Below are 27,969 nucleotides of genomic sequence, written 5' to 3'. Positions count from 1 at the left end.
GTGTAAAGGTTGCACAAAGTCCAAGGTCTTAGATGCAACAGGTCAACTATTATTTCAAAAACTATTGAAGTAGCGCAAACTCTTTATTCCATTTTATTCTATATGCAATTGATGGACTGGAAAAAGAAAAAAGAGACACTCGAAGAGAATAATGTAATCGAATATTAAATATTATAAACTGGGTAATCGATCGGTCTTACATAATTACTTGGACTGCATTCCAATATTCACTGTCAGTACTGAAAATATTTTTCTATATTTTACGTCACGTATACTATAATAGATTTTCAGTACTGACAGTTGCTGACGGTCAATATCGAAATGCAGCCTTGATCTTTGCGTTTGACATAATCGACGATTTTGTAATTGAAGTCGTGTTAGATACATATCTAACGCGTACTAGTCCTTCGTCGTTTTTTTTTATTTCCCATTAGGAAATATCGTTTCGATCATCGTCAAGGACGATTCTGTGATAATCTTATTAAACTTCCACAGCTCTTCTCTTTTCGAAACAAGTCGTAGGCTGAAGTTATAAAATTGTAAAAAAATAAGATAGGAAAAACGCTACATTGGGAGAATGTATAAATAAAAAACATATCACCGTCGAAATTATACGGTGTATCAATTGAGATACGCGATTTGTAGGATTAATCGTTGTAATTTTTTTCTTGTTACGTTTCTCCATCTAAACATGCTTTATGATTAACGACACGATTGTGTTCACATAAACAGCAACAATTCATCAGAGACGATTTCGTAATAGCTACAACGATTATACAATATGTTTGCGTAACATTATGTTTAAATCGTCCAGTTTCGGACACGGAGTTCTGACGTATCATTTGAATAAAATTCTTATGCAGGTATTACAATAACGTTATTTCATTTTAGATTGCACACGATGTCTGTATTTATACGAATCTGTCTGTGCTTCCAAAATGATCGGATAAAAAAATCGAGCCACAGTTGGAATATACATCTCCCAATAGATTCTCCTAGAGATCTTTTAAAGCATTCTTTTAAGAATCATTAGCGAGACATGCTTTTCTAAGAACTTGATTCTTGAAGGATATTAGAGATTTCACAAGATCCTTTTAGGAGCTTTCGAAAGGGTCCTTTTAGGGATCCTCTTTAGAAGGTCTTTAACATCCCCCAAAAATCATCCGTATTCTTAGAACACGACTCGCTAAGAAATTACGAGAGAAACAACGTGAACTAAATTCAATTCAAATCTCGCACTCGCTTCAAGTTGATAAAACAATCAGCTTCAGCAGAAAGCGAAATTTGTATTTAGCTCATGACACTTCTTGTGACTTGACTTTTTGCCACAATAATAATGTTCCTCTAATAATTTTAACGATTTGACAAATCCATCGAAAGATACGCGTTTCAACTCTCTTTTTTTTCTCTTTCATTCATTATCTTAATTATCTTGGAAAAAAAAGTAAAGAGAGCAAATACAGATATCTCAAAGTACAAATCAACGTGAAATAATATAATTGCAAAAATATATATGTATAGAACGTATTATTATACATATACACACACATACAATCTATAAACGAATGTTACTTTAATAGGAAAACTAAATTTAACGGGTCTGACGCGATAATCTCTATTTTACGTAATTTTATAACGCAATTGCGCGGAAGATGTCAACGTATATCTGTGAGCAATGATTAGATGAAAGACATTTATTTGCGACAGTGTTTTCTTTTAATTTAAATAAATCTGCTTAAAGTAGATAAAAAAAATAAGATTATAAATAAATAATCCCAGTTATTTAACGTAGCTCTGGAACATCCTGTATAAAAAGAGATGCGAGCAAATAAGGAATCGTCTCAATTTTGAAGTATTAAACATTACTTTACAAGTGACGTGAGCAATTGTAAGATGCTTCTGATGTGTGCACGCGCGCGTTCTCTCTACTGTACTTCAGCTAATCCGTGCGTCACACGTTCGATAAGACAAGTTTTTAACTTCCTAAATTTCGCAAGATTACTATGTGTCGTAATCCTCGTCGATGTTGGCGGTGCGAGCGAAATTCGATGTCGGCTGATCGCCCGCACTCGGGTTAAGTTCCGTATAAAAATTTGGTCGACTAATTTGGAAGGCCGTAGGTATAGACGTGTGGAATTCCGGAACCTGCGAATACCCGCCCACCGTCGTCGCGGCCCTTTGGTTAGCGGGATTCAAATTGCTCGATCCGTTGTCTTTCGCGCCCCTGTGGTTTACATTCATTTCGATGCTAACTGGCAGCCCCAGATGCTTTTGATACCTGGAGAAATACAAGTCGTGATTATTCGTGAAATTGTCAGCGAGACAAATTACCGAGAAACATACTCTAATGGGTCGAGATGCTGCATCGTCGTCGAACACGCGGTGGCTGCATTTGGCGCATTGATTTGCAATGGAGCAGAAGTCTCGGGTGACATAGGTACCTCGTCGTCAGGTCCCGACACATCGGGCAAGGATTTTACTAGATCCTTTAGAAAGTCGAATCGGCTCTCCGACAGGATACACTGTTTCCTGCAAATATAATAGCTGTATAAGCTGTTATACATGGGAAGACTCCTTTATTTCACAGCCTGTCAAGTATTCATAAATAAAACACTTTTCTGTCGCATCGTCTCACCAAGAGACACAGAGGCAACAACGGAAATTATATCTATGCATTGAGAACAATAAATTGTCACGTGGAAAGTTTACAAGCATTGTGAATACGAGATATACAACTTGGACAGGCCTGAATGACAATATTGATTTACTCACATGTGAGACGGACTCAGAGTCTTGGCGTTTTTGGCACTCGTGATCTGCATGGTCTTGGTTAACAGGGAGTGTACAAACAGTTCTAGAGTCCTAGGTAAGCTTCGTTAAGGAACAATTAGACTGACAAGCATATCAAATGAAACGGATATTCCTCGACTACTAAGAAAAAGAAAGAGATGTATAAAAAGGATATAGATTATGATCGGCACCGCCTGGGCAACCTTTCCGACCTCCTCGTCCGTCTGCATGATCTTCTTGATACGACCCTGACAACAGACACGCGGGGTTTAAGGTTATGTCACGCGAACGCGTCCGATCGGCGACCGCGACGTGCGGGAGCGCGGTTCCTCGTCACGGTGGTCGACGATCGGCGTCGAGGACGCGAGTCGACGACGAGCGGGCTCCAAGTTCCGGCGCATTCGCCCCCCCCTTTTTCTCCCTCATCTCTCCGTGTCGTCGACGCGCGTTCCGCGACTGGACGCGAGAGACCGAGCGGAGCCAGGATGAGATTCGCTTACCGCTGGGAAACGAGCGTTGTATTTTTTCTTCTTGCTAGGCATGCCGTTTCCGCGATACGTTACAACGCGATACGGCACGATATTACACCGCGCAGTACGGGACACGACAGGGGGACAGGGCGCAATCCGCGCAATACGCACGCACGCGACACGATTCACACCGCACACGACGCGATCGCGTGCGTAAACAAACGGGGGGGAAAGAAAGAGGTAGCCGAGGTAGGCGGAGGAAGGGGAGATTGCCGCGAAAACCTCCCCTCGCGGAACGACCCCTCCGCGATTCCTGTCGTCGATTCCCTTGAGTCTTGAGTCTTGAGACGAAAACGCCAGGCGCCAGAGTTGATTTTGATTCCGGTACTCTACAACCCTACGTCTACGCTCGCGCCGCGACGCGACTCGTCATCACTTTCCTGGCCCGGACGGCTCGGACAATTAGACGGTGCGCGAACGGCGAAGCAGGGTTTAATTCGATCAAAAGACGGTATAGTATATCGCGCCAAGTACACGCGAAGCGCAGACCGCACCGTGACTCTTTTACGCGTTTAGAAGCTAACCGTGGAACTTTAGACCGGGACCGGGACCGGGGACTGTCACAGTCAGCATGAAGGCTTTCGAAATGCAATTGAAAAGGTTTATGAGTCATTCAGATAATTGTAATTAATTTAATTATTTTTACACCATGCATTAGCATGGATAGCAAAGAGATAAATTAAATAAAGTTAAAAAAGTGAATCAGTTACGAATTAAGCGAGTGATGAGATCTCCCGTCTTTTACGTTGTCTAGTTTGTGATTCACGGGCCACGTGACTCGTGTCCCGCCAAAAAATGGCTACTGTTGCTGTTCAGTGTTCAGTAAACACGAGCACGAGCTTGCACGAGCCGGAGTAGCCGGACTAGCCAGAGTCGCGTTAAGATGAATCCACCGAACGTCGACGATAAAATTACTCGGGAATAACAAATCGCGCCTCGATGCAACATTCTCGCTCTTAATTAGCGTGTTAATCAGTCTCGTGGACGTCTCGGCGAGATGGCGAATCCGGGTAACAGGATCGTCGTCCTGATCGACATGGACTGCTTCTTCTGTCAAGTCGAGACCAAGTTGCAACCGCATCACGCCGGGAAACCCCTCGCCGTCGTCCAGTACAATCAATGGAAGATGGGCGGGTAAGAATGCCGTGGATTTTGTCCAGCCACTGTAACAAACGTTTTTCCAATTATACTTGAAATAAAAAAAAATCGGTTGCTGTAGTAGCTAGATGAAATTTATAATGATAAATTTTGGTATTTGATATATATATTTGCCGAAAGGTTTATCTCCATTGAAGAGAATCACAATCCTCATAAAAATCACAATCCTATCGTATAAAAATTGTATTTACTAACTTTAAAGTTTGATGTGACTGTGGCTACGGTCAACGTGACGCTACAAATGCTTTGGAGTGTTCTTCTTCTCCTTCTTTATTCATCGAAAGAAAAGAGAAGAGGAATGCTTTGAAGCATTTGTAGCGTCACGTTGACCGTAGCCTGTGTCAATAACATTTATGGTTGGCTGCAGGATAATAGCTGTTAATTACGAAGCGCGGAGTTTTGGAGTAACCAGGCATATGAGAGGCGAAGAAGCTAAAGAGAAATGTCCGGATATAGTTCTAGTCAGCGTTCCATGCCTTCGCGGAAAAGCAGATACGTCCAGGTAATGATTGGCAGTTAGAGAAAATCTTGACAAGTGTAATATGTCAATTGTTTGCATTTTATGACTCAATTTATTTAACTTTTTGTTTTTATTTTAATATCTTCTCAAAGTTTCAATAATAAAGAATTGTTTTATAATTAAAAATTATCCTGTATACGAACAAATTTAATTAATTTGATAATTTGTGTCATCACATGCAGATATAGGAAAGCTGGTCACCAGGTTATCGAAGTTATAAAGAAGCACTGTAATGTAATAGAGCGTGCCAGTGTTGATGAGGCATATCTTGACGTTACGGATATTGTCGATAAGAGATTAGCCGCATCTAAAATCCCTCCAAAAGAACTAATATCGTCTCTTGCAAATACATATGTCGTGGGATATTCGGAAGTCGGTAAAAATAATGAAGGTAACGTTAAATAAACTGCATGCTGACGCTTGGCGTGATCAACTTGGACATTGCGCGTACCACATATGTATTATCATTCCAGAGGAGAGACGTCAGGGGCTACAGACTTGGATACTGGACTCTTTTAAAGAAATGCACGACGTTCAAGCTCAGAGACTCGCCGTAGCTGGCGTAATAATTGAAGAGATAAGAAATAGTATATACACAGAAACCGGATTCAGATGCTCTGCTGGAATTGCACAGAACAAGGTTAATCCTCTTTTCATATTCTCTGTATTTTGCCATGCACCATATATATCAATAAATTGCATATTAATTGAATGTTTCGATCAACTTATAGATATTGGCAAAACTGTCATGCGGATTACACAAACCGAATTGTCAAACGATTTTACCCGAAGCAGCTATTCCAAGCCTTTATTCGACACTTCCGGTAAAGAAGGTCCGAAATCTCGGTGGAAAGTTGGGCGATGACGTGGTCGAGTCTCTCGGTTGCAACGTTATGGGAGATCTACTGCAATACTCCTTGGAACAATTACAAAAGCGCTTTGACGAAAAGACGGGGTAAATCTGAAGCTTTTCTTATGTTTGCACAAAGTTTTACAATAGTAACTTATAACTTATAATTTCTGACAATTCTCGTAATTCTTCAGATTTTGGCTGTACAATATTGCTCGAGGTATAGATGACGAGCCTGTCACTAACAGACTATTGCAGAAGTCCATCGGGGCGTGTAAAAAGTTTCCTGGGAAGCAAGCTATTACCTCATTGGAAGTGGTAAAGTCATAAAAATTAAATAGTTTCTAATATTATATAAAATTTATTAAAAAACGTATTATATGAGACGTACACATTTTATGTCTAGTTAAAACACTGGACCGGGGATTTGGCAGCGGAAGTCTGCGAACGGCTTGAGGAAGACTTTATAGATAATCAGCGACGTGCAACGCTACTCGTAATCTCTTATCATTACTATCAGAACAGAAGTACTATATCTCAAACGCGTTCGCTCGCCTTAAACTCGTACAAGCCGGAGAAAATGGCGAGTCAATGCGTGGACGTTGTCACCAAGTCCACGCAGTGCCCGGTGGTATTCATGGGCATTTCTGTCACTAAATTCGTGCCATCGAAAGAAAGCGGTAGTTTTCTGAAATTTTTTAAAAATGCTAAGCCGAAAGACAAGGAAGCCGTCATTTTAGATTCGCTTGGAGATGCGACGAACTCTGCATCTAGTTCAGAAACGAAAGAAGAGCCTTTCACTACTGTCAATAGCAAAGAAGTTTGTTCATTGAAACCTGAAAGACAGAAATCTCAAACGATGGAAGAATCTTCCGTGGTCAAAGAATCAACCGCGAAGAACAATGAAGGGACGATGAAAGGAAATAAAAGAATCGTCAATAACTTAAATACGAGTACGGAGGATTCGCCTATGTCAAAAAGAGTTTCCAAGCTGGTCCAAGTATGCAATGAGCGCGACAAGAGAAAGAATAAACGTTTATCTGGTGTGGTAATAGATAAGAACGATTTCCAAGATTCATTCTTTATGAACGTATATAAGACAGGAGAGAAGAAATGCTGCAATAGCAAAAACGTTGATACTGGGGAGGGATCGAAATGTAGGAAACAATTGATCGCATCTAGTGCGGATGATGAGAACATTGATGATTATACAGATGATAATACAGATTTACGCATACAAGAGGATGCTTGTGAGACACCTTCCACGAGTCACGTACCTGCTTATGTAAACAGCAACAATGAGAAACCTATAGAGGAGAATAACGAGAGAACTTCCGCGCAAAATCCTTCGGTGCGATTACGAGAGATATTTCCAAACTTGGATGATATAGATCCAAACATCCTGTCCCTGTTGCCGGTCGATTTACAGGAAGAAGCAAGGCTGTATATGAAATCGAATAATAAGAAGCAGGAAAACATTAAGGTCATTCGAGAATTGCCGAAGGCAGGAAGAGGAAGACCCAGCAAGTCCAAACTCACAGGCAAGAGCGGCAAGAGGCGCAGTCCCCTGTATAATTTCCTGATCAAGACCAACTCGGACGATGTGCCTCTAGAGCGGTGCGCCGAGTGCGATCAAATGATACCCGTAACAAGGTTCAACGAACACGTGGACTTTCACGTCGCGCAAAACTTATATCAGGAGATTAACAAGCCCACGTCAGTCGAGAATGCAGGCACGAAGAGGAAACTCGAGGATGACGAAACTGCTGTGACTTTCGTGAAGCGTCAAACGTCGAACGTTTGCGAGCTCGACAGGGATTCTCGATCGACAACAACGTTTCTTTCATGATCGTGCCTGTATCTAATATTTTATCACTGACAATTTATCTCTCTATCAATCGTAATGACATTACATTTCTATTGCGATTACGGAAAAAAATTGTAGAATAAATATTTTATTTTATATGTGTATACTTAATATATATATATATTTATGTTTAATTAAAAGCTCAGATGTTTTTATAAAATGCTTTTATAATAAACCGTTGTAATATAGAAACACTGTAACATATTATATTTTAATTATAACGTCTCATGTTTAAATTACATATTTTACAAATTGTTTTCCCATTCCTGACAACAGATTTTCAATTCAATTCTTTTATCACATTTACATTAATCCGAGACAAAAGAATATAATCAAATACTCATCTAAAAGAAAAATGAGTTATTAACATTGTTAAATAAGATTTATATTAACAATTAATTAATTAATTTATATTAAACTAATTTTGTGAATATTTATACGTCCACTGGCTTTGGCTGACGTATTTGGCATTGTAACACGCGTGTCGTATGAACTCGACATAAGAGAAAGAGAGACTGCGTCAGTTATCGACGACATCGACACGTGCTCGACTCGCACGACGAGGTTACTCGTGAATGTTTTGTGGTTAACATCGCAAGTAGAGGAGGCTTACCATGGCAAAATTAGGTAAAACATTAATGAAAGTCTTGCGCAATAAATCGCGAAACGATAGAGAATCAATCTGTCCTATGTGGCGATCGGCAAAAAAGCCGAGCGATTAATTGATGCAGTGTAAATAATGTATTTCTTATCGGAGTATTTCTAATCATTATAGAACGTTTGTTTTTGCGTGTTTAAAAAAAGGATGTATTTCATTATTAAACTACTATTAATGCTATACATACATGTATGTTACTCGTTACTCGTCGTTTTTTCTATTTAATTGAACGCGTCTGTAAATGTTTTATATTTTAGGATATAACGACATGTCAAGCGACAGTGACAGTGGAGATGATTGGGAGGAAAACGGTGAGGATCACCACGACATTTCGTGCCTGTTTTGTACAGAAACTGCTAACGGATTTACCTCCGCGCTGCACCACATTGAGACATTTCACAAGTTTGACCTCAGTGATTTTATAAGGAAACACATTCACGACACTTACTCGTATATCAAACTAATCAATTTTGTTCGTCGCAAGGAGATTTTGCCGGAACAGCTGAGTACCCTAGGCGTAGAGGCTTGGGACAATGACGAGTATTTACGTCCTGTTGTGGAAGATGATCTGTGGTTAATGTATGGTAAGAATAAAGAGAGTTTTTGGGGAACTAAGGCGATCCTTTTGTCCTCAACGATGTTACATGCATCAGGTACTGACTTGTTATTATTTTAACGCAGATATTGAAGATCTCATCAACATTAAGAATGTGAATGAAGAAAGAGGAGCAAAACAAATATGTCAGGGCGACAGTAATGTGATTTTGTCGGAAGCGCAATATGAAGAGATGAAAAGAACCATCAGGTCGCTCAAGTCTCAGGTGAAGGAAAGCGAAACAACGTGTTTTCTAGTGAAGCAGGTATAGTAATACGATCATTAAACATATTTCCATATATAGGATATTAATGTAAGAAAGTATTTTTTTATAGCAAATGGAGGAGATGAAAGAGAAGGCTCAAAAATTAATACTAGGTGATGATTTGGACGAAAAGGAAAAAAATATTCCGGCTAATAATTCTAACGTTGATGAGGGCTACTTCAATACGTACAGTCATTTTGCCATACATCACGAAATGTTGACTGTAAGTTTTGATAAATTCCATCGATTCTGTTCAATGATAATTTGCCTACAATGTAATATTTAGAATTGTAAGAGCACGATGAATAAACAAGCTGAAGTTGAAGAAATTATGTATTTCTTCAAAGTTTCTTCAAAGGCAGAATATTCATCAATGTCGATCTATCAAAAAGTGATAAATATATATTTTATTAGGATAAAGTGCGAACGGAAAGTTACCGTGACGCATTATTAACAAATTCTAATAAATTCCATGACTGTGTGATGTTGGACGTTGGTTGCGGGACTGGTATACTGTCTATGTTTGCGGCAAAATCTGGTTGCCGTAAAGTTATCAGTGTCGATCAGTCTGACGTGATATACCACGCTATGGATATAGTAAGGTACACTTAAGTATGTACCAGGGTTGTATCGCAACTCTCACAAATTTCCGATATTTCTGAAATATATAAATCTTTGCTGATTCTTTTTAGCATAGATCACTTATTATTTACATAGATGACACATTAATTAATAGTTTGCATTGTATACACGTAGATTATTATGTTTTATGCGTAAACGTCCAACCCTGGTATATACGACGATAAATTGTATGTTATTTAAAGATCGCAAATTAGATAATTCCTATTTTCAATTAGGTCCCATGCAAAGAAAATGTAATAATAAAATAAATAAATTGATTTTAGGGAGAACAACCTCAACGACATAATCACTTTAAAAAGGGGTCGTCTGGAGGATATTAATATAGGAGTAGAGAAAGTGGATGCGATAATATCCGAATGGATGGGATACTTTCTCTTGTTCGAAGGAATGCTGGACACAGTAATTTATGCTAGGGACCATTATCTCACGCCTGGTGGGGCAATTCTTCCAAACAGATGCACAATTAGTATTGTGGGAAGTGGTGACACAAGTATGTGTTACACGTGTTTTAATTCTTACACTGCAGTACGTTTAGATATGTTAATCATATATTCAATCATTCGACAAGCTATTTTATATAGATAACTATTGTTCCGCAGAAAGATATATCGAGTTAGTTGATTACTGGTCAAACGTATACGGTTTTAAAATGAGCTGTATGAAAACGGAAGTGCTGCGGGAACCCAGTATAGAGATCTGTAATGTCGACGACTTGATAACAAGCACCACCGAGATCCAAGCCTTTGACTTGTATAAAGTTACTACGGATTGCGTCAATTTTTCGTCTCCCTTCACGTTGAACGTGAAGAAAACAGGATCGTTAACCGCGATAATCGGTTACTTCGACATTTTCTTCGATCTCGAGAATCCGGTTCATTTCAGTACAGGTCCCCATTCCACGCCAACACATTGGAAACAGACAGTATTTTCTTTAAGCGAACCCATCAGCATAACTGAAGGTAAATTATAGTTTAATTTTATTATAATTATAAATTAATATATTTTATTTTGAATGACACTTTAAAATATCTAACATAATATTGAATATGCAGCTAATAACCAAATTATTATATACCTAATTATTATATTAATTATTTTACAATATCACTCAAAATAAAATATAATTATAATTAATTGTATTTTTTGTTATGTAAAAATTTATGATAATTATTAATTACTTAATTTCAAATAATACTTTTATATATCTGTATTTATTTCTCATTAAGATAATTAGATAAGAGATTAAGCGACAGTTGAAAGATTTACATCTTACAATATCTTCGAAAAATTCTCAGAGTTATTAGCAAAACATGTTTCTATAGAAGGGGTTGCAAGAAGTGGTGCAACCAAGTTCGATTCAAATTTTGCGCCTTTCAGATAAAGTAATTAATCACTTTCCGATCATTGACAAAGTAGGTAGCTACTTTATCTAGGAGTCCGCGAAATTTAAATCAGATTTTGTTCGCACAACCTCTTATAACTTTCTCTAGAAACATGTTCTCCTAATAACTTTGACGATTTTTCGAGAATATTCAGTAACGCATATCTCAATTCTTGTCTAGTCTCTTATATGTTATCTCATCGATTATCTCGGAAGGAGAGATAAATTGAGATATAAATACAGATATTTAAAATTACAGTTCAAAACGAAATAAAATACAATTATCGTAGTTAAAATAATACATATTTATATTCGTCTTATAGGTGAAGTCATAAATGGAACGTTGGTTTGCCGAAGGCATTGTAAGGACATTCGAGGCTTAATGGTCATTATTCACATCAAAAATTTTACTCAGACATATTTTCTGGATTAAACGTTGAAAATTGCTTGTTCCAAGATACGTGCTAATAGTCGCATGTGCCAAATTTTGGAAATAGGGTCCAGCTGCCGCGTTACGAAGCTCTAATTTCCTTTGAACGTTCTTTCCCACGAATAACATGTCGCTTAAGCTTTATCTCTCTTACCATTTCCAATTTTAAATCTACGATACGTATATAGAGTTTATAGTGTCCGTTTATTTAAACGGAAGACCTAACTTACGCGTTTCAAAACTTTAGGTCTTAATTTTTACGCTGAAAAATCATACATATATTACTATATTAATATATATAATACTTTTTCTCTCTTTCGCAAGCGAGATATAGGATACGGCGCTTTCTCTTAAATATTTGTGATAATTACGGAATAATCATTGATCTTGTAGCTATTTACATTTGTGCCTTTTTAATGGTAGCGACTCGTACATATATACATATCTCTCTCTCTAAACCAGTTATACACTTATAAAATCAATTTTAAGAATTTTTGCATGAACAATAGAGTTTTAATCTTATAATCTATTACATTGCGCCAAAAACGGGAAGGAAAAGAATTTAAGAAAAAGAAAAAATAAAAAGAAGTTCGGAGAGCTTAGTACACAGACAACGACAGCGTAGGAGATTCGCCCGTGTTCAATTTTTCATTGAATCGTTCTGAGGAACACCTGGCGATCCACTCGGCGAAAACTTCCTCGAAGAAGTTCTTGTTGCTTCCGCTAGAATTTTTTCTCTAAATAGAGCTTTGTTAATATCTCGTCGATAGAACGACGCTGTCGACAGGTGTAACACCTCGATCGTCCGATATTATTATTAATATTACGCGAATTCTCCTGCCACTCTTGCGTGCGTGCGACGTGCGTATGTACAAGGATATACGCACCGAATTATCGATAATAATCTAGAGATCGTTCTTGCTACCGAGCTAAAATTGCAACCAAATGACTAAACACGATTCTGTGATACGACAAAAAATTAGCTATAGTGTTCATCGAGACAGAGCGACGCGCCGGTGATATCCCTTGCAGCTATCTACACACGAGGATGAAATACACATATATACCGCGCATATAAGTACGTATTATACAATCTGCTGAGATAGCGAATTTCGATTCGATTTGATCTGCATGTAATTGCCGAATTAATTATAACATCGATGATCTTTTTAAATGTATGCAAATTGAAATAAATCTTTAGAATCTTACAGGCTCTTGTTAAATCATTCACACGTCATCCTTGCCCCTTTACACGCGTATAGAATTTTAATTATTAGATATTAGTATATATAGAAAATTAAAGATATACAGTTTTAAATATTAGATATAGTGTATATGTGGAATATTAAATACAGAATTAATATTAATTAAATATATAGAACTTGACTTGTTCGACGGATGGGTGGCGGTTCGGTTTCACGTTTTCTCTGGACATAATCCGACAGGAGCGAACTGTTAGTAGAATTATTTAACCCGAGAATAGGTAATGTTACCTGGATGTGTAATTTTACATCTCAGGGTTGGAAAAATAAAATATAATAGTTCTTTGTACTAATCGAGAATACCTTTTATTTGAAAGAGCTATGAAAGAACTATGACTTGTACATTCATAGAAAGTAAAAATATCAACTTAATTGCTATAGTATTCATCGTACCCATTGAAATTTACCAGGTATAGAATTTACCCCGGGTGGTCGTTTACTCTGTCGAAAAAAACATCTCGTGGCTATTCTCGGGTTACAGGGACGGGAATTAAAGTCATCTGGATTCCGGATTCGTCACAGTTCAACTACTTATAGGGGAAAAAAAAAATTTGCAAGAACTGTCAAGCTTTCTTTCTCTATAACCGAGGCGTCATGCTGACGAATTAACTGACACATTCCATTAAACTCTTTTACTACAAAGACAAGGATCGATCGTCCACATTTCCTGGGCAACCTGTGGAAAAAAAAGCCCAGCATCATCAGATCCCCACGTATACGATGCTGAATACGATAATTACGGAGGATAGGCATGCCGTCGGTTAGAGATACGCGGACGTTCATCGGCGACGGCGATGGCGTACGTGACATACAAACGTGTGTTTGTCGGCGGCAAACCCGTCCGTGTTCATCCGATATCCTCGACGGCGCGAGTAACGCGCTCGCGAGCCGAGGATACCGGCATCGGTGGCGAGAGGAAGCGCGTGGCGCGCGTATGTTTAACGTAACTCTATCCAATAATGCACGTTCTGGCCTAGGGCAACCGAGCGCGGACTCCCCTCGCGTGCTGGGCAAACACACATGGAAGGTAGGGCAGGGCAGCCGCCCGCACCGCGCCGCGGCCGCGTCGCGCGCCGCACAGACGGATACGTTCAGACACGCAAAATCTTCCCTTGTAAAAGTATTCGTTTAACCGCGTAGCGTTGCGACTGTTACGGTATTCGTGCTTGTATCTCCTAGGCGAGATAGATCCCGATTTTTTCCCTTCTCCTCAAAGATGTCCGCCGTGTCCCAGGAATCGCGATCTCCGAGGAGGATTCTATCGACAGCAAGCTGACTTGATTAGGGCAAACAGAGTAGCTTTGAATTAAGCTGGACGATTTTCCCGGAACACGATGACTTCCCTGATCAGAAAATTATTGATGAGACATATATCACGGTTAATTTGATAAATATCGAGATATTTCGTGCATTTAAAATATATAAATTAAATATATCTCGGTATTAAATATTTGACTGTATCCTATTTTTTGCAAAAGAGCAAATATTAATTTTTTTACATTCACAGTATGTATCTTCCGAGGAAAACCTCGCAGTTTCGTCGATGAAAGGCTACTTTTTAATTGAACTTTCCGCGGAAAACCCAGAGGGATGCACGCGCGGCTCCCTCTCACCCTTCGTCGGCTGCTCCGTCATCAGGAGCCGTTGGAGTCCTTGAAGGATACAGGAGTGAGGCAACCGCAAAGTAATAGCCGTCGTTTAGGGCCCGGCGCGGATAAGGAGCGTCGGCAGAGGGCCCGCGGGGGGGGGGAGGCGGGGCGGGACAACGGGGGTGGAAACGAGAGAGCGACCGAGGCCGGGGATAAGGGTGGCTTGTTGCGTAAGCCGATTAGAGCATCACGGCAGTCACTCCTGCCCCGTGCAACGTGGTGGCACACGGCCTCTTTCTCTCTATCTCTCTCTTTCCCTCCCAGGTTCTACCGGGTGTTCGCCGAGCGGAGCGCCAGCGGAGACACATTAAAATCGCATGAAATATGCAGAGCCACCCTCCCCCGTCCCGTTCCCTCCATACCAGCGGACGAGAGAGTACTCGCCTACATCCGCGTAGGCAAAAAGCTTACTCGCTCGTCCTGGAAGCCGTGTACTACGTATATCTCTCTCCCTCTGCCGACGGCGCTAGAGAGAGAGACGAGCACTAGAGGGTTCCCGCTTTTGCGAGATATTTAGGAGATCCCTCTGTCGCGCTTCCGCAACGGCTAGGAGAGATCTTGCCCCCGTCTCCTCCTTCGTTCGGGAGATCGGCCGGCGCGGGCGGTGCCGATGCGATTGGGAAATGTCTCTATAATAGTATCGGAGTGGTTTAATAGGAACTTATTGTTAGCAGAGGCGGTAAAACGACAATTCCGACAAGACAGACGGAATACGTGCACGTCTGCTTTGTTAATCGCGCGTCGTTCCTGGTCCGAACTCTGAAATTTAATGCCTATAATCGATACAATATCTGTCGACTTTCTCGTGGATTTCGCAAATTTAGTGACTGTCTAATCAAAATAAATCTCCAGATGATTCGCTTCTTGTGATTTTTCTTAATTTGCAGGAGAGATTGCGTACTCACGGACTATCAATGATTAACATTTTTTAACATGTATATAGAAGGCTCTCTGTTTCTTTTCTGATCTCGGATCGTGTCATCTGCAAACTCTCTGCCGGACTAAAATATGTACTAATTCTGAATTCTTTTACAATTTAACATCGCGCACGACCGCCCGACTGTGGTCCCCGGACGTAATTAATGCATTAGCTCGCTGTACAATTCCGCGGCCGAAAAGCGCAAACGTGTATCTAATGTCGCCCGTCCTGCGGGTAATCCGAGCGATGCATCGCGCGAGTATTTTCATATGTATGTATGTATATATATAAATCTATATACATTTATATATATATACAATATATATATGCACATATACGTTCCACGAAACGCATTCTGTACACCGCGCGCAGTAGCGCAACACGTGGCAAAATGTTTCGCCATCGATATCAAATAATCATGGCAAATCCGCACCGACTGCAGCCGCTCGCTCGGCTCGGCTCTCGCGTTAATGCCTATATTTTACATCCGTCCGTATTTAGTTCGAATAACGTTTGGCGGATAATAATGGACCATTTGCCACTTGTTTTCGTTCGCCCGGCGGAATGATTACGCCGGGATACGCGTTGAAATTTTACGCTCGCGGAGCGAGAGAGAAAGAGAGAGAGAGAGAGAGAGAGAGAGAGAGACGGGGAGTGAGATTACGCGGGGCAAATGTACGCGAACGGATTTCCGGTTACGTGTTGCAATATTTCCCCTACCCGAACGGCGTAATAATATAACTGTGCCGAATGCAAAAATACAGAAATAGAGAAACAACTGGAATCGAAAAGATCGAAAATAACAACTAATCAATCCCGGGAAATGAGAACGCAAGTACCGAGGACACAGGTATCGACCCATTCTTCCCACTCCCCCTTCTTCCCTCTCACTAAGATTTTTATTATACAGATTTCTATCGTATTAAATTGTATTATAATCGCGGAGGCTGCTGTATCGCATCTCAGAACGAATCTATACAAAAAGGAAGGAAAGGAAAAAATACGATAAAGTAAAAAATATCACAAGGACAGAAGCGCTACATGAGAAGAGCTGTAACGCATGCATATGGAAACAAAAAACATATTGTTTCTCTCAAAACTTATTTTTGCGAGTGAAACGTCGATTATAAGCTGCAATAATTGCCGGACCTCTCGAGCGATATCGAAGAATAATGACCGACGACAACCGACGACGCCACGAGGGCGTCAATCGGTTCCTCGTCTTCGAGAGGGTAAAGACGGCGTCTTCTCGAGCGCATCTCAACAGCTCCACTCGTCCAATTATAGCGTGATTGTCCTCGGTCTTGGCAAATCTCTCGGGGGCGCCGATCGACCATCGGTCCGACCTCCGTTTCACGTACACGCCCCGTGCCGTATTCGCACACAAATGCATACCACGAATTCGGATCGGCGCAACGCCGGTCACGTCCATCAGGATCGCGGAAATATTTATGGCGATTAATCGGCGGACGTGGCCGCGGCCTGTTAATTACGTAAGAAGATCAACGGATTACGACGCTGCTGCGCTTTTCGCGAGAGACCAGAGACGTCTCCTCGGGACGGACAACGGCGGCGTCTTGTCGATGCGATCTTCTCGTCGAAAAAAGGAAACGTCGCTTTCCCCTTTATCTCGTTCTAGATAGTTGAATGATTTTTCGCTTGTTTGATTTTAAGAAAATAATATCACACAAAGAGAAAAACGGTCTTTAGAGGTAAAATGTCATTAACTCTTAAGAAATAAAAATCAATCCATTCCTGATTATGATAATGTAAATTTTTCTAAACCCAAAAATCGCTCTGTTGGAAACTATTGCTTTTCTTAAGTTACACATCAATATTATGAGCCTAAGCCGTCTTTGGCAACTTTGATTAGCACGCTCCTCCAGTGGCAAGCTTTGTAAAGGTAGCTTTGTAAAGTATCAGTCTGTTTCACTTATTGGTAGCCATTGTATTTCGTCTTATTTTGTGAATATATACTGAGCGTGTCTAACGATTTTCACCAAGTGTTGTTCACCATAAATTCCACAAAATAGGACCGTTAATCCATTCATTGTGCTCCGAAAAGAAAAAGATAAAGTCAACAATATAGAAATGTTATTTCTACAACTTATTGTTAACGATTCATCATGGACAGCATGAAATTCTCATGTTGCAAACAATGAAAGTATATTATTTTAAAACGACACGACGCGCGACGTCTGTTTGAGGTTATTAGAAAGAAAAAGGCGGTAGTTGGCGGACAAATAATAAATAATCAGCAGAGTCATTAATCGATGTGTATATTTGAGCGCAGGATTAAGTCCGCGAATTCCGGGAACATGGAGGCGAGATCGACGAATACCCCGCGGAATCCGGGGATACGCAGGTGTTTGCAGGTACAATCGATCGATCGCCGCGTCGTCGTCGCGGGGATGCGTTTTACGGTATAGGTATCGCGCGGCGATACTTCGGCTTCTTGTTCGACAGGCGTGCTACCACCCGTGTTCCGCGTGTAAAACCTATAATTCTGCCCGGCACGCGTAAAGGCAACACGCGCGTAATGCCGGGTTATCAACACGTCTTATCTCCGCCACCGCCGCGACGTCCGCATCAAGATCCACTCGTTTCTACGGCTGCCAATGGAAAAAACGAACATGGAACGTCGCGAATCGTCGCGCTAAATTTAATGCCACGAGAGACGTGCGACGGTACTTTAAATGTTATAATATATCGCGCTTCTTCCAGACACGATCGAAAGGAGTTGCCTCGATAATAAGCGATTTATCTGAGCGACTGAATGATTGATCATCAACGTCGCGTAGCAATATTGGACGTGTATCATTAATGCGATATTAGATATTTTATTGGAAAGTATAAATAGACAGGTACGTTCCATTATTAAACATACGTGAAGAAACATGTAGAATATATTAACTTTCTTTAGCGACATGGCTATATATATAAATGTTGTTCTCTTTAAATTCTAAAACCGGTTCGCTTACTGTTTAAATCTTACTGCTTATGTTTTTCTATGTTTCATAGGCTTAATCTTGCACTTCGATATCGCGTCAAATTGATTGCATTTATGATAACTTTATGCTACATCATTTAAATATATTATTGTTGTAATATTAAAGATTTAGATATTTTTCGGTATTTACATATAAAAACATTACATACTAACTACCCCTCTCCTGTTTATTAAAAAAATTATACTAATAAATTTGTTCGCAATTTTTTTTAGGTAATTTTGAACAACTCGATAGTTAGAAGAATGATTAATTATTACGCATTCCTTTATTGATCAGAGAACACTAGCAATTTTTCATAATAAGTAAAACTTGACCAATATGACAATCCAAGTAGATAGAAAATTATGCCAATGTACGAGCTCTTTTATGTCTAATAATATCTTAACGTGAATACATTTTTCGCGCAAACTATACCTGTCTCGAATAATAGAGAGGTCCAGTCGGACCCTGGGGTAATATTTTTCGCAACATATCCTTTGCAGTGATTCTAGAGAGAGTATTGGTATAATTAAATTGATTATCAATTTAAATATGTGATTGTATTATTCTAGCTTCAGCTTGAGACTGTGTTTCAAGACCGACAGTAACCGGCGCATAGTTTGCTAAGCGAAAAATGTACATAAATTCACGCGAAAATATTATTAGACACAAAAGATCTAGTCCGACCGTATATTAGCACATTTTTTATTTATCTGCAGAATTTATTTATTGCTAGTAATTGAAATAGATTTGAATAGAAAAGGCGTTTATTCGATTGCTGCCATTATAATTCAGATATTTATTTATTCAGATTGATCAATGTCGTAAGTCGTAAGAATGTAGGTCCACTAATACCAATGCTATAAAATCGGTATCCCTTATTGTCCCCTTCAAAATTTTACTTGCTTCACAGAAACCCCTGCGAGCGATTAGCCAGAGGAGAAGCTCTTTACCCCACCAACCGTTCGGTAGTGTTTGCCCGCGCCAAGAGGCGCGTCACGCATTTGGACGAATACGCATGCGTTCGGCGAGAGTACAGAAAGAGGGTGGAAACGTCGACCAATGAGTATCCGACGAGCGGTGGCTGCCCGGGCGGAGCGTACGGCATAAACGAGACGCGGCACTAGCGGATTCTGCCACACGACGTCCGACAGCCGAGGGAAGACGTACGTCGTATACCATCCAAGGAGAACAGATCTTAAGAGTATCCTTGTTAGAAATCCAGCATTTCTTTCTTCAGTGAGAGTGTCCTCGTGACAGTTGATCGTTCTTGTACTTCCCTCGGCAACGAGTCGTGCGAGATCTCCCACTCGACATGGAAACGCAAAGCGAGAAGCGAAAGGCGCAGCGCGAGTTTTGAAGAAATCGAGAAAGAGCCAGATATAGATAAGTAGGTGAAGATGCTTCACGGCGCTCTGCCGAGGGCCTTCCTGGCCCCGGGTCTTAATTACATGAGCTACTACAGCGAAGAGATTCATCCTACTTACGCTGCGCCGCCAACCACGTGGCATATTCCGATGGAAGATCCATCCTCGCCGATTTACTCCCGGATCCCGCCAGCCGAACATCATGCGTCATTGTCCTGGGAGTCCTCGAGGTCCTCGACGCCGTGTCCTTTGGATCTATCCTTGAAGCCGCCGCCGACACCGAATACTCCGAAGACAGAAGAAATGATTGAAGTGGGCGATGAAAAAGATCTCGAAATTCGCGAGGAAGTCCGGGCTCATCCCGAAGATCGCGGAGATAGTGAAGAGGATCAACAGCTGGTTGTGGACGATCTGGACACTTTAAGAAGCTCTTCAGCACAGAGTCATCATAGCCACTATGAACGATTGGTCCTTAATAAAGAATCATCTCGCTTCCACGACTCGATTGTTGATAAGCTCCATCATCTTCCCGAAGATAGTACTCGATTGCCGCCGTATCCTGGAAGTGAGCTCACTTCAAAATACCATTTGCATAATCAGAAGCTCCTTTTGGCAAGTCCGACACACTTACAATCGATGCAGAGCTATCATCAGCAGCTACTTTTAACACCGCAGCAACATCTTCAGAGTGTGCACGCGCCTATGACCCCGCCTAGCACACCGTCACCGCCTCAATGTCCCAGGAGAAGAGTCCGGGAGGAAGATCTTGTTTCGCCGTCCTCGGGACCACCTACCACCGGCGCCTCTTTGTCGACCCCGAAGCAGACCAGCAACGAGAAGACCGCCGTCCAGAGACCCAAGAAAAAACACGCCAGGCGGCTTAAATTCGACGAGGACACCAGCAGCCCGGTATCGGGCACCGTCATCTTGGGCCCAGACGAGGCGGTGGTGACCGGCGACATCGATCCCGCCTTCAACATCGTTGAGGTCACGGAGGAGGCGCGCGCCGAGCTGGCCAAGATCGAAAATCGGCTCGGACCGTATCAGTGCAAGCTTTGTCGGCAGCTTCACGAGGACGCCTTCCAGCTGGCGCAACATCGATGCTCCCGAATCGCCCACGTGGAGTATCGTTGTCCTGAGTGCGACAAGCGGTTTTCCTGCCCGGCCAATTTGGCGTCCCATCGACGCTGGCATAAACCCAGGCTACCCAACACTGACAGTTCCGCGACGTCGTCATCCACGTCGTCGTCGGGGAACAACGCTGAGATTCCGTGCACCAGGTGCGAGGCCAAGTTCACGAGGCAAGCTGCTCTGCGTAAACATCTCGCCACTCAACACCCTGAAACCAACAACAACGTCAGCAGCGGCAATAATAACAACACCGGGGTCGATGGCCAAGAAACGACCGGCAAAGCAGACATCGCCCAGACAGTCCCGACTAATCAGTTGACCAGCGAGATGACCTGACACCAATTTCCGGCGAGACCCCTGCCGAGACGACCCGGGCTTTACTGGAGATTCGGCCTTGACTTGTAAGACATGATGACATTTTTTTTATTTACTAACTGATTCGGCGATTAATGTAATGAGTACACAATCAAAACGCTCAGCATGCTCTTTCTAGGACCTTTCATGGGGATCACAATAAGGTTCCTCAATGAGAGAAGAAATAAGAAAAAGAAAACCAACACTTGATGAAAGAGAAAGAGCATTATTGTTATTGTTGCTAAAAAGGGACATTTAATCTTTATTTACTATTATCGTTTTATCTCGTTATCGTTTATTTTATCGTTATATTTTACCTTTATTTTATTTTATCTTATTATTACTACTTTATCGTTTTGATTTATCTCATCTTATTTTATTACATATTTTGTAGATAATTTTGTAGGTAATTTTAAATTAAATGATTTAAGTCAGAGATTAAGTGTCCCTTCAATATACTCTATAGTCATTTCTAGTCCTTATATGTACAAAGATAATTATCTCTAGTCCTTGCATGTACAAAGATGATCGATTCCAAAAGATAATACCAAAAAAGCTAATAATACCAAAAAATAAATATCGGGAAAGCTAGTCATATTAAAAAAGCTAATAATACAAAAGAAAAAAATTCCTCGAAGAAAATCTAAAAAAAAAAAGAAAAAGTGGCTGACCATATTCTCCCTCTCGTCTCCTTCGAAATGTTACCTTTTCATGATTTCCAAGGAGACAATATGTAGTATAGTCAGCCACTTCCCTCCTTTAGGCCTCGTCAAGGGAAAGTTTTAAGAGCACAAAAATAATTAAGTTAAAGATAATCTTGTTCCCTAAAGGTGGCTCCAGACCAACTTGACAAAGACGAACAATCACGAACAAACATTCACGACAATCATGAGTGAGCGTAACGAGTTTTTTTCCTTTGATAAACCGAAAAGAGATAGCATATATTTGTTCATGTAAATTTAAGTTTGTACTAGCGGCGCCATACACATTCACCGGAGCAAGTTTGTTCGTTCGTATTCGTTCGAGCTCTTTGCTTAGTTTGGAACCACTTCCTAGCACATGAGATCGTTATAAAGTTTCACTCATAACATTCACCAGGAAAAACAGGGTTGCGCATCACCGTTGTCCGAATCAAATATAAATTTGCATGTGTGCGTGTGTGTGTGTGTATCAATCGTATCACATCTATAATTGACGAAAAAAATTAAGTATCGCCGATGAATGAAAAATATACATTTTTTATTCTTTTTTTCATTTTATTCTATATCCTGGCATATACCGAACATGTATTACTAGCAATTTTTAGCAATTTGATGAGCCTTCTTTTATTTTCTGGACAATGATGAATGTTTTACTTACATTTTAGCCGTTGACCTTTTTACATAGCTGATGAGCACTGTTTACAGTTCCAAAAATTACACAGTTTTAAATACTTAGAGAGATAGAAAGAGAGAGAGAGAAAGTATTGAAAGATTAATTGCTAGATGTGTATTAAACACAAGCGTCACATTATTTTATGATTGGATAGCCGATATGTATAACCGTAGATTGGATTTATCGAGTGCATTATTGCCAAAGGAATATAGCAATTGTAGAATCCAAAAATCTCTAGTCGTCTGCAGTTACTTAAATAATGAATTCTAGTCATAGACTTGTGTCATGTAATTAGAAGCAGGTTTTAACGAGGGGCATATATACTTTGTAAATTACTGTAAAATTTCGGCGACGTTAATCGCGAGCAGACAATAGGCAGGAGCGATCTTTCGTGTGATATAAATATGTATATAGCGTGCGCGATGTATATATATAGCGAGGCGCGATTAGGTTAAATGATAGACTATCTGATATGACGATCTCAATTTGTCTAACATTAAGTTGGTGAACAGATTTATACGCTCTTTAGAGGGAGAAATCAATTTCAGCAGAACATTTGACTTTGACACTCTTTAATTTTCTTTTGTATTTTCTTGTAATTTCTCCATTCGTTCATAATTCCATTATAATAAGTTATATTACAGTTATATAGATTTGTATAATAAATAATTATTCGTAATTATATTCTTGTATAAAGTTATAATTTTAGAGTATAATTTTATCACATATTATAATTTATCATTTATTATAATTATTGTCTTGACTGTTAATTTTACATTTATCTTTCCGATTTTTTTAAAGATAAATTTTAGATTATTAGAAATAAGCTTTCTTTCTTGATTTTATCTTATCTTCTGGACAATGATGAATGTTTTGGAACAACTTGTCTTGTCCTTGAATATACTGAGGCATTAATAATTAATCTTGTAACATTAATCTTAGAAATCATACAGCTAATACAACCAAAGTTAAGGCAGAGTTGAGATATTCAAAATAATAAAGTGCGGTTTTAAAATTTTCATAACTTCCATTTTATATTCAGTAATAAAATTAATCTGTAAAAAAAATAAGTAAAATAATATTTTTTTACATATATTTATTTTCGGAATTGTTATTTCTTATACTATCGTTACTTATACAAACCAAGATATGATTCTATAAATATGTTCTGCAGTAAATTTACATTTTAATATCTCCAGAAAAGAATCGAATGGGTTCCAATCTGGTGAATATGGTAATTAATAGATCAGTCCACTTTTTCCAATTCATCTGTCAGAAAAATTTTCGTAAATAGATTATTCACATAATACATATTAAACTTCCTTAAATTACAATTCTAATGTACTTTTACTGATTAGTCGTGTGTATAAAGGAAGCTATGAAAGCTTAAAGCACAAGGATTTTATAAAATCTCTCAGCCTTCATAAGATCTTTTAATTAGGAATGAGGTTTCTTTTTCATTTTACTGTTCTTTTCCTTCCTTATTTTGTTTCATACTTTTGGCAAACGTCAATGATAAATGTTTTGGAACAACTTGTTCTTGAATTTATGCACTGAGACATTAGCCAGTATAAATGTAGGATAAATGAATCTATATACTAAACATACTATAATAAATACATTCAAATAACATTTGACGAGTTTTATATATATATTATATATATTATATATTATAATATATATGATTATATATATATAATATCCTCCACTCCAAAATACCAGACCATCCATTTTCTTTGACTGTAGGCAACCGATCTAATTGTATTTAACAGTAATAGTATAATATTAGCAGCAGCCTCTCTCAAAAAGTTATTGAACGCGCTTACGATAATGACAATTAAATGTTGCGACTCTAATTATAAGAGCAAATATCTGCTAAAGATACGATCCTACATAGTTAATCGAGACGTACCTTAATTTTTAATTGTGTAAGATATCCTTATTAGTTAGGACAATAATGCAATTTATCCGTCTGTCTAGTTTTTTGTTCAAATTATATTCTGAATTTCTCATTATATCGTTCGGCGTTCGTTCTGCTAATTCAAAGTGGAAGAGTACCCTCTAATCATGACTTTTACGTGTAGCAATAGATACGAAATGCGATTGTATTCAATTAATATGTACATAATTTTTAGTTGATTGTAATTCAAAAATTAATCAAAAGTTAAGTTCGTTGCAATAAGAATGTACTTGAGAGAATCTAGATAACTGTAAACTATATTATTTCTGAGAAAAGCTTCGCTCTCTTGCTTGGAAATTGAATATCGCTAGTCATTTTTTTCCGATCACTGTAAATCGATGAAGAATTGCGCGAAATAACGTAGATACGAGCAATTAATTTTATTTCGGGCAGATTGCAATTTTAATTTTAAATTCAAGTTAATGCACTCAAGCGATTTCATCGTTTCGTATTTCAGTTGCAATGGAATAGAAATCTACTCGCAATGTATAGAGGCCTAGATATAGAATTACATAAAAGCGTAGCGATACCGATCTATCTAATCCGTAAAAAATATATAATACTAAATATATGTCGTATGCGTTATAATTATTCGGAAGCAGTATATAATGTATTATCATGAATGGCGAGAGATCGCATAGGTTTTTAAGGCGTTACACTCACTCAAGCGTTTCTCGAGTTTGAAATTGTATATAAAATGAACGCATGTACGCGCATATGTATGTATAAATGTATGATATCGCTGTATTCGTCGAATCTCGCGATAAAATTCGAACTTGCGTTACTTGTATTACATCCGATTGCTTCGCGTTAGATTAATTTGCGGATGCGTCAGGCTGTCTATATCTGTAAATAACGTCTTGACTTCTGAAATACATGTCTCTCAAAAAATGATTCATCTATTTCTTATGCCCGATACCTACCCATAATACCTGTCCATATCTGATGTAAATAACGTCTTGATATTTCTGAAATATATGTCTCTCAAAAAATGACTCGTTTATTTCTATATCCAATATCCAATACTCCGGTCTTTTAATGAATATAAAGATGAAAATTTGAAAAACGATTATACTGATGATAATAATAACCTAGAGCGACATTAAATCAAATATAATAAATCAGGTAACAGTAATATTCATATCTCATTCATATTTCTCATAATTCTGTGGGAAAAAAACAGAATTTTTGGAACTTTTCAAATTTTCAGCGGATCCATTTTAAGCCATGCTCTCCACAAGTTTTATTTTATAATTTTATATTATATTATTTGCTCTGGAATGTCATTATTAATTATATAATCCGTAAATCGGCTAAATATTTAATATTATAAAACGTAGAAGTTTATTCATTACTCCAATGGGCCTTTCGTGACATCGAAATCACGTTGCCGTGAAGTAGTCGCGGTTACGTAGCGATTTAGAGAGAGAAAAAGAGAAAAAGTGACAAAGAAAGAGAGAAGAAAAAAAATTCAGGGATTCTCAGGCGCCGTATTGTCCAGGGATGAGATGCCCTTCCATATTACTTTACTATGTGTCGCCATAATGCCCTTTCGTAAAATCCATACAGCGAAGGAGGGGAGGGATTGGCGGTCCCGTAATCTTCGCAAACCTTTGTGTGCCATCCGAATAAAGAAACGTGTCGTGACCCTCATGGGAAAAAGAGAAAGAGGAAGAAGAGAGCTTTAAACGTAAGAGACTGATTTCTTCTCGAAATCCTCCGCAACTGTCCACTAATAGGTTCTATCGCCTTTGACGCATAAATTCTTACCACGAGTCGCGGTTAGTTAGTTTATCAAGCGTGAAGAATTAGGTAGATATCTTGACACAAAATTGAGATCAAACATTCAAAATATGAAATATATATAATATTAAAATAATATATATTAAAATAACATATCAAATCTCTTACATAAAATATATTTTTTAATATATTATATTTTGAAGAAAGAAAATATCGTTTATTATAATTTAAAAAAATTCAATAAAATAACCGAGACTTCGATTTGACGAAGTTTTATTGTTAATAATTACATAACATTTTATTCGCGTATTCAATTAAACAATTTTCCTTGACTAGCAATTGTTTCATAAGCGGATTTGCTTTACCTGATCCTTGCATTCTAGTTTTTAAATATAGATTTAATAATTTTTCTACGTGTAAATGGAATATATGCGTAGAACAAATATCGTTAATCCATTTTTTACTACAAGCGATAGGGATATATACCTGTTAAAAAGCAACCTTCCTCCAAGTCAATTCCAACGAAAGAAGCCTGACCATAAATCCGAGGTTTTTTCCCCTTTCTCTCTCTCTCTCTCTCTCTCTCTCTCTTTCTCTATTTCTTTCTTTCTCTTTCTCTCTGCTCCATTCCTTACGTCGACCAGAAATTCAATTGACGGTGCATTTTCCGGCGACAGGGATATATCAAGGTCCGAAAAGTCGATAGTGACATTCTGGGAAAACGAAAACGCCCACAAAAGATATCGCAAAATCTACTTACACTCCTCCTCCCCGAGTTCTTTTCACCTTCACTCTTTCTTCCTTTAGGCACGCCTTCTTCCTTTAGTTAAACAACTTGACGTCGAAAGTCGAAACCGACCGACGTACCGAATATTCCAGATATGGTGCGTATCGTCGAGTCGAGCGGAGAACCGGACGGTGGGTTCGCACCGCGCTTGCAGGAAGCAATTTCGCAATTTTCCTCCTTGACTTTGTCATCTTCGCTTTGCTATTCGCCTCGGCAAAATAGAATTTTCCCAGGTCGAGAGCGTGGTAGGGAGGAGCGTGGTAGGGACAGCTTCGAGTGCAGCCTCTACATCGACGTGTCTTCGAAGAATTTTCAGAATCGCTTCTCCCGTGAGACATCTTTCCCTTCGTCGTCTTAAGTGTGTCTGTATAGGTGTACCGTCTATACATAACGCATATATGAGAAAAGCTTTCTCTTTTTTTCTATATTTTATATCTTTTATAGTTCAAGCAAGACCACTAAAAACATCACTGGGGGGGTTATATGGAACGATTTTTAGATCCTTCTAACAAAATTCGTTTCTTAAATAAAAATTCTCTGAAATTTCTTAGATATTTTTAAAAGTATATATAGTTTAAAAACCATTTCAATTATGCGATCCTACAGGTCATTTATAGTCGGAGTTTTTTTGTGGCTATGCCTTTGTCCATTTGTCATTTCACTGACAAGTTCTTTTTGGTTCAAACTATAACCTTGACGGTGAATGCCACAAAAATACCCTTTGTAAGGTTGAAAAATATCACTTGT

General features: G+C 39.1%; 4 protein-coding genes across 7 annotated transcripts; 3 read left to right on the top strand and 1 right to left on the bottom strand.

The window, feature by feature from the left end:
- Window positions 1-138: 138 nt before the first annotated feature.
- Window positions 139-4,014, bottom strand: Nc2alpha (negative cofactor 2 alpha). The gene is made up of 5 exons (XM_071785917.1): window positions 3,291-4,014; window positions 2,966-3,038; window positions 2,773-2,866; window positions 2,344-2,529; window positions 139-2,278 (listed from the first exon to the last, which is right to left on the bottom strand). Exons 1-5 carry the CDS (start codon window positions 3,330-3,332, stop codon window positions 2,002-2,004), a joined length of 672 nt encoding a protein of 223 aa, XP_071642018.1. The 5' UTR covers window positions 3,333-4,014; the 3' UTR covers window positions 139-2,001.
- Window positions 4,015-4,317: 303 nt separating this feature from the next.
- On the top strand, window positions 4,318-7,907 carry Dnapol-eta (DNA polymerase eta). Its single transcript, XM_071785904.1, has 7 exons — window positions 4,318-4,454; window positions 4,846-4,980; window positions 5,181-5,389; window positions 5,472-5,638; window positions 5,730-5,953; window positions 6,043-6,166; window positions 6,255-7,907. The coding sequence occupies exons 1-7, from the start codon at window positions 4,318-4,320 to the stop codon at window positions 7,695-7,697; spliced, it is 2,439 nt and encodes an 812-aa protein (XP_071642005.1). The 3' UTR covers window positions 7,698-7,907.
- Window positions 7,908-8,190: 283 nt separating this feature from the next.
- On the top strand, window positions 8,191-12,894 carry Art3 (arginine methyltransferase 3). Of its 4 annotated transcripts, none has more exons than XM_071785911.1 (9): window positions 8,191-8,342; window positions 8,631-8,684; window positions 8,858-8,957; window positions 9,055-9,233; window positions 9,304-9,456; window positions 9,648-9,835; window positions 10,139-10,365; window positions 10,475-10,834; window positions 11,580-12,894. In XM_071785911.1, the coding sequence occupies exons 2-9, from the start codon at window positions 8,667-8,669 to the stop codon at window positions 11,687-11,689; spliced, it is 1,335 nt and encodes a 444-aa protein (XP_071642012.1). In that variant the 5' UTR covers window positions 8,191-8,342; window positions 8,631-8,666; the 3' UTR covers window positions 11,690-12,894. The 4 variants fall into 4 exon arrangements, with proteins under 4 accessions (XP_071642012.1, XP_071642009.1, XP_071642010.1 ...); XM_071785910.1 differs by lacking the exon at window positions 8,191-8,342 and adding an exon at window positions 8,408-8,562; XM_071785908.1 differs by having other exon boundaries at window positions 8,631-8,957.
- A 6,421-nt stretch (window positions 12,895-19,315) lies between these two features.
- On the top strand, window positions 19,316-25,586 carry LOC139817664 (uncharacterized). Its single transcript, XM_071785912.1, has 2 exons — window positions 19,316-21,405; window positions 21,498-25,586. Exon 1 carries the CDS (start codon window positions 19,907-19,909, stop codon window positions 21,338-21,340), a length of 1,434 nt encoding a protein of 477 aa, XP_071642013.1. The 5' UTR covers window positions 19,316-19,906; the 3' UTR covers window positions 21,341-21,405; window positions 21,498-25,586.
- Window positions 25,587-27,969: the final 2,383 nt, after the last annotated feature.

The sequence above is a fragment of the Temnothorax longispinosus genome, chromosome 8 (genome assembly GCF_030848805.1).
Source record: "Temnothorax longispinosus isolate EJ_2023e chromosome 8, Tlon_JGU_v1, whole genome shotgun sequence".
NCBI lineage: Eukaryota > Metazoa > Arthropoda > Insecta > Hymenoptera > Formicidae > Temnothorax > Temnothorax longispinosus.
Note: the sequence above shows the minus strand (reverse complement) of the source record. Positions and strands in the feature narration are given on the sequence as shown.

Coding starts and splice junctions, on each gene's coding strand:
- Nc2alpha (XM_071785917.1), bottom strand. CDS start 3,332: ATGCCTAGCAAGAAGAAAAAATACAACGCTCGTTTCCCAGCG. Junction 2,867..2,965: donor GGCGGTGCCGATCATAATCT/ATATCCTTTTTA, acceptor AACGAAGCTTAC/CTAGGACTCTAGAACTGTTT. Junction 2,279..2,343: donor CAGCATCTCGACCCATTAGA/GTATGTTTCTCG, acceptor GTATTTCTCCAG/GTATCAAAAGCATCTGGGGC.
- Dnapol-eta (XM_071785904.1), top strand. CDS start 4,318: ATGGCGAATCCGGGTAACAGGATCGTCGTCCTGATCGACATGGACTGC. Junction 4,981..5,180: donor GGAAAAGCAGATACGTCCAG/GTAATGATTGGC, acceptor CATCACATGCAG/ATATAGGAAAGCTGGTCACC. Junction 5,639..5,729: donor CTGGAATTGCACAGAACAAG/GTTAATCCTCTT, acceptor ATCAACTTATAG/ATATTGGCAAAACTGTCATG.
- Art3 (XM_071785908.1), top strand. Junction 9,234..9,303: donor CGTGTTTTCTAGTGAAGCAG/GTATAGTAATAC, acceptor ATTTTTTTATAG/CAAATGGAGGAGATGAAAGA. Junction 9,836..10,138: donor CACGCTATGGATATAGTAAG/GTACACTTAAGT, acceptor AATTGATTTTAG/GGAGAACAACCTCAACGACA.
- LOC139817664 (XM_071785912.1), top strand. CDS start 19,907: ATGCTTCACGGCGCTCTGCCGAGGGCCTTCCTGGCCCCGGGTCTTAAT.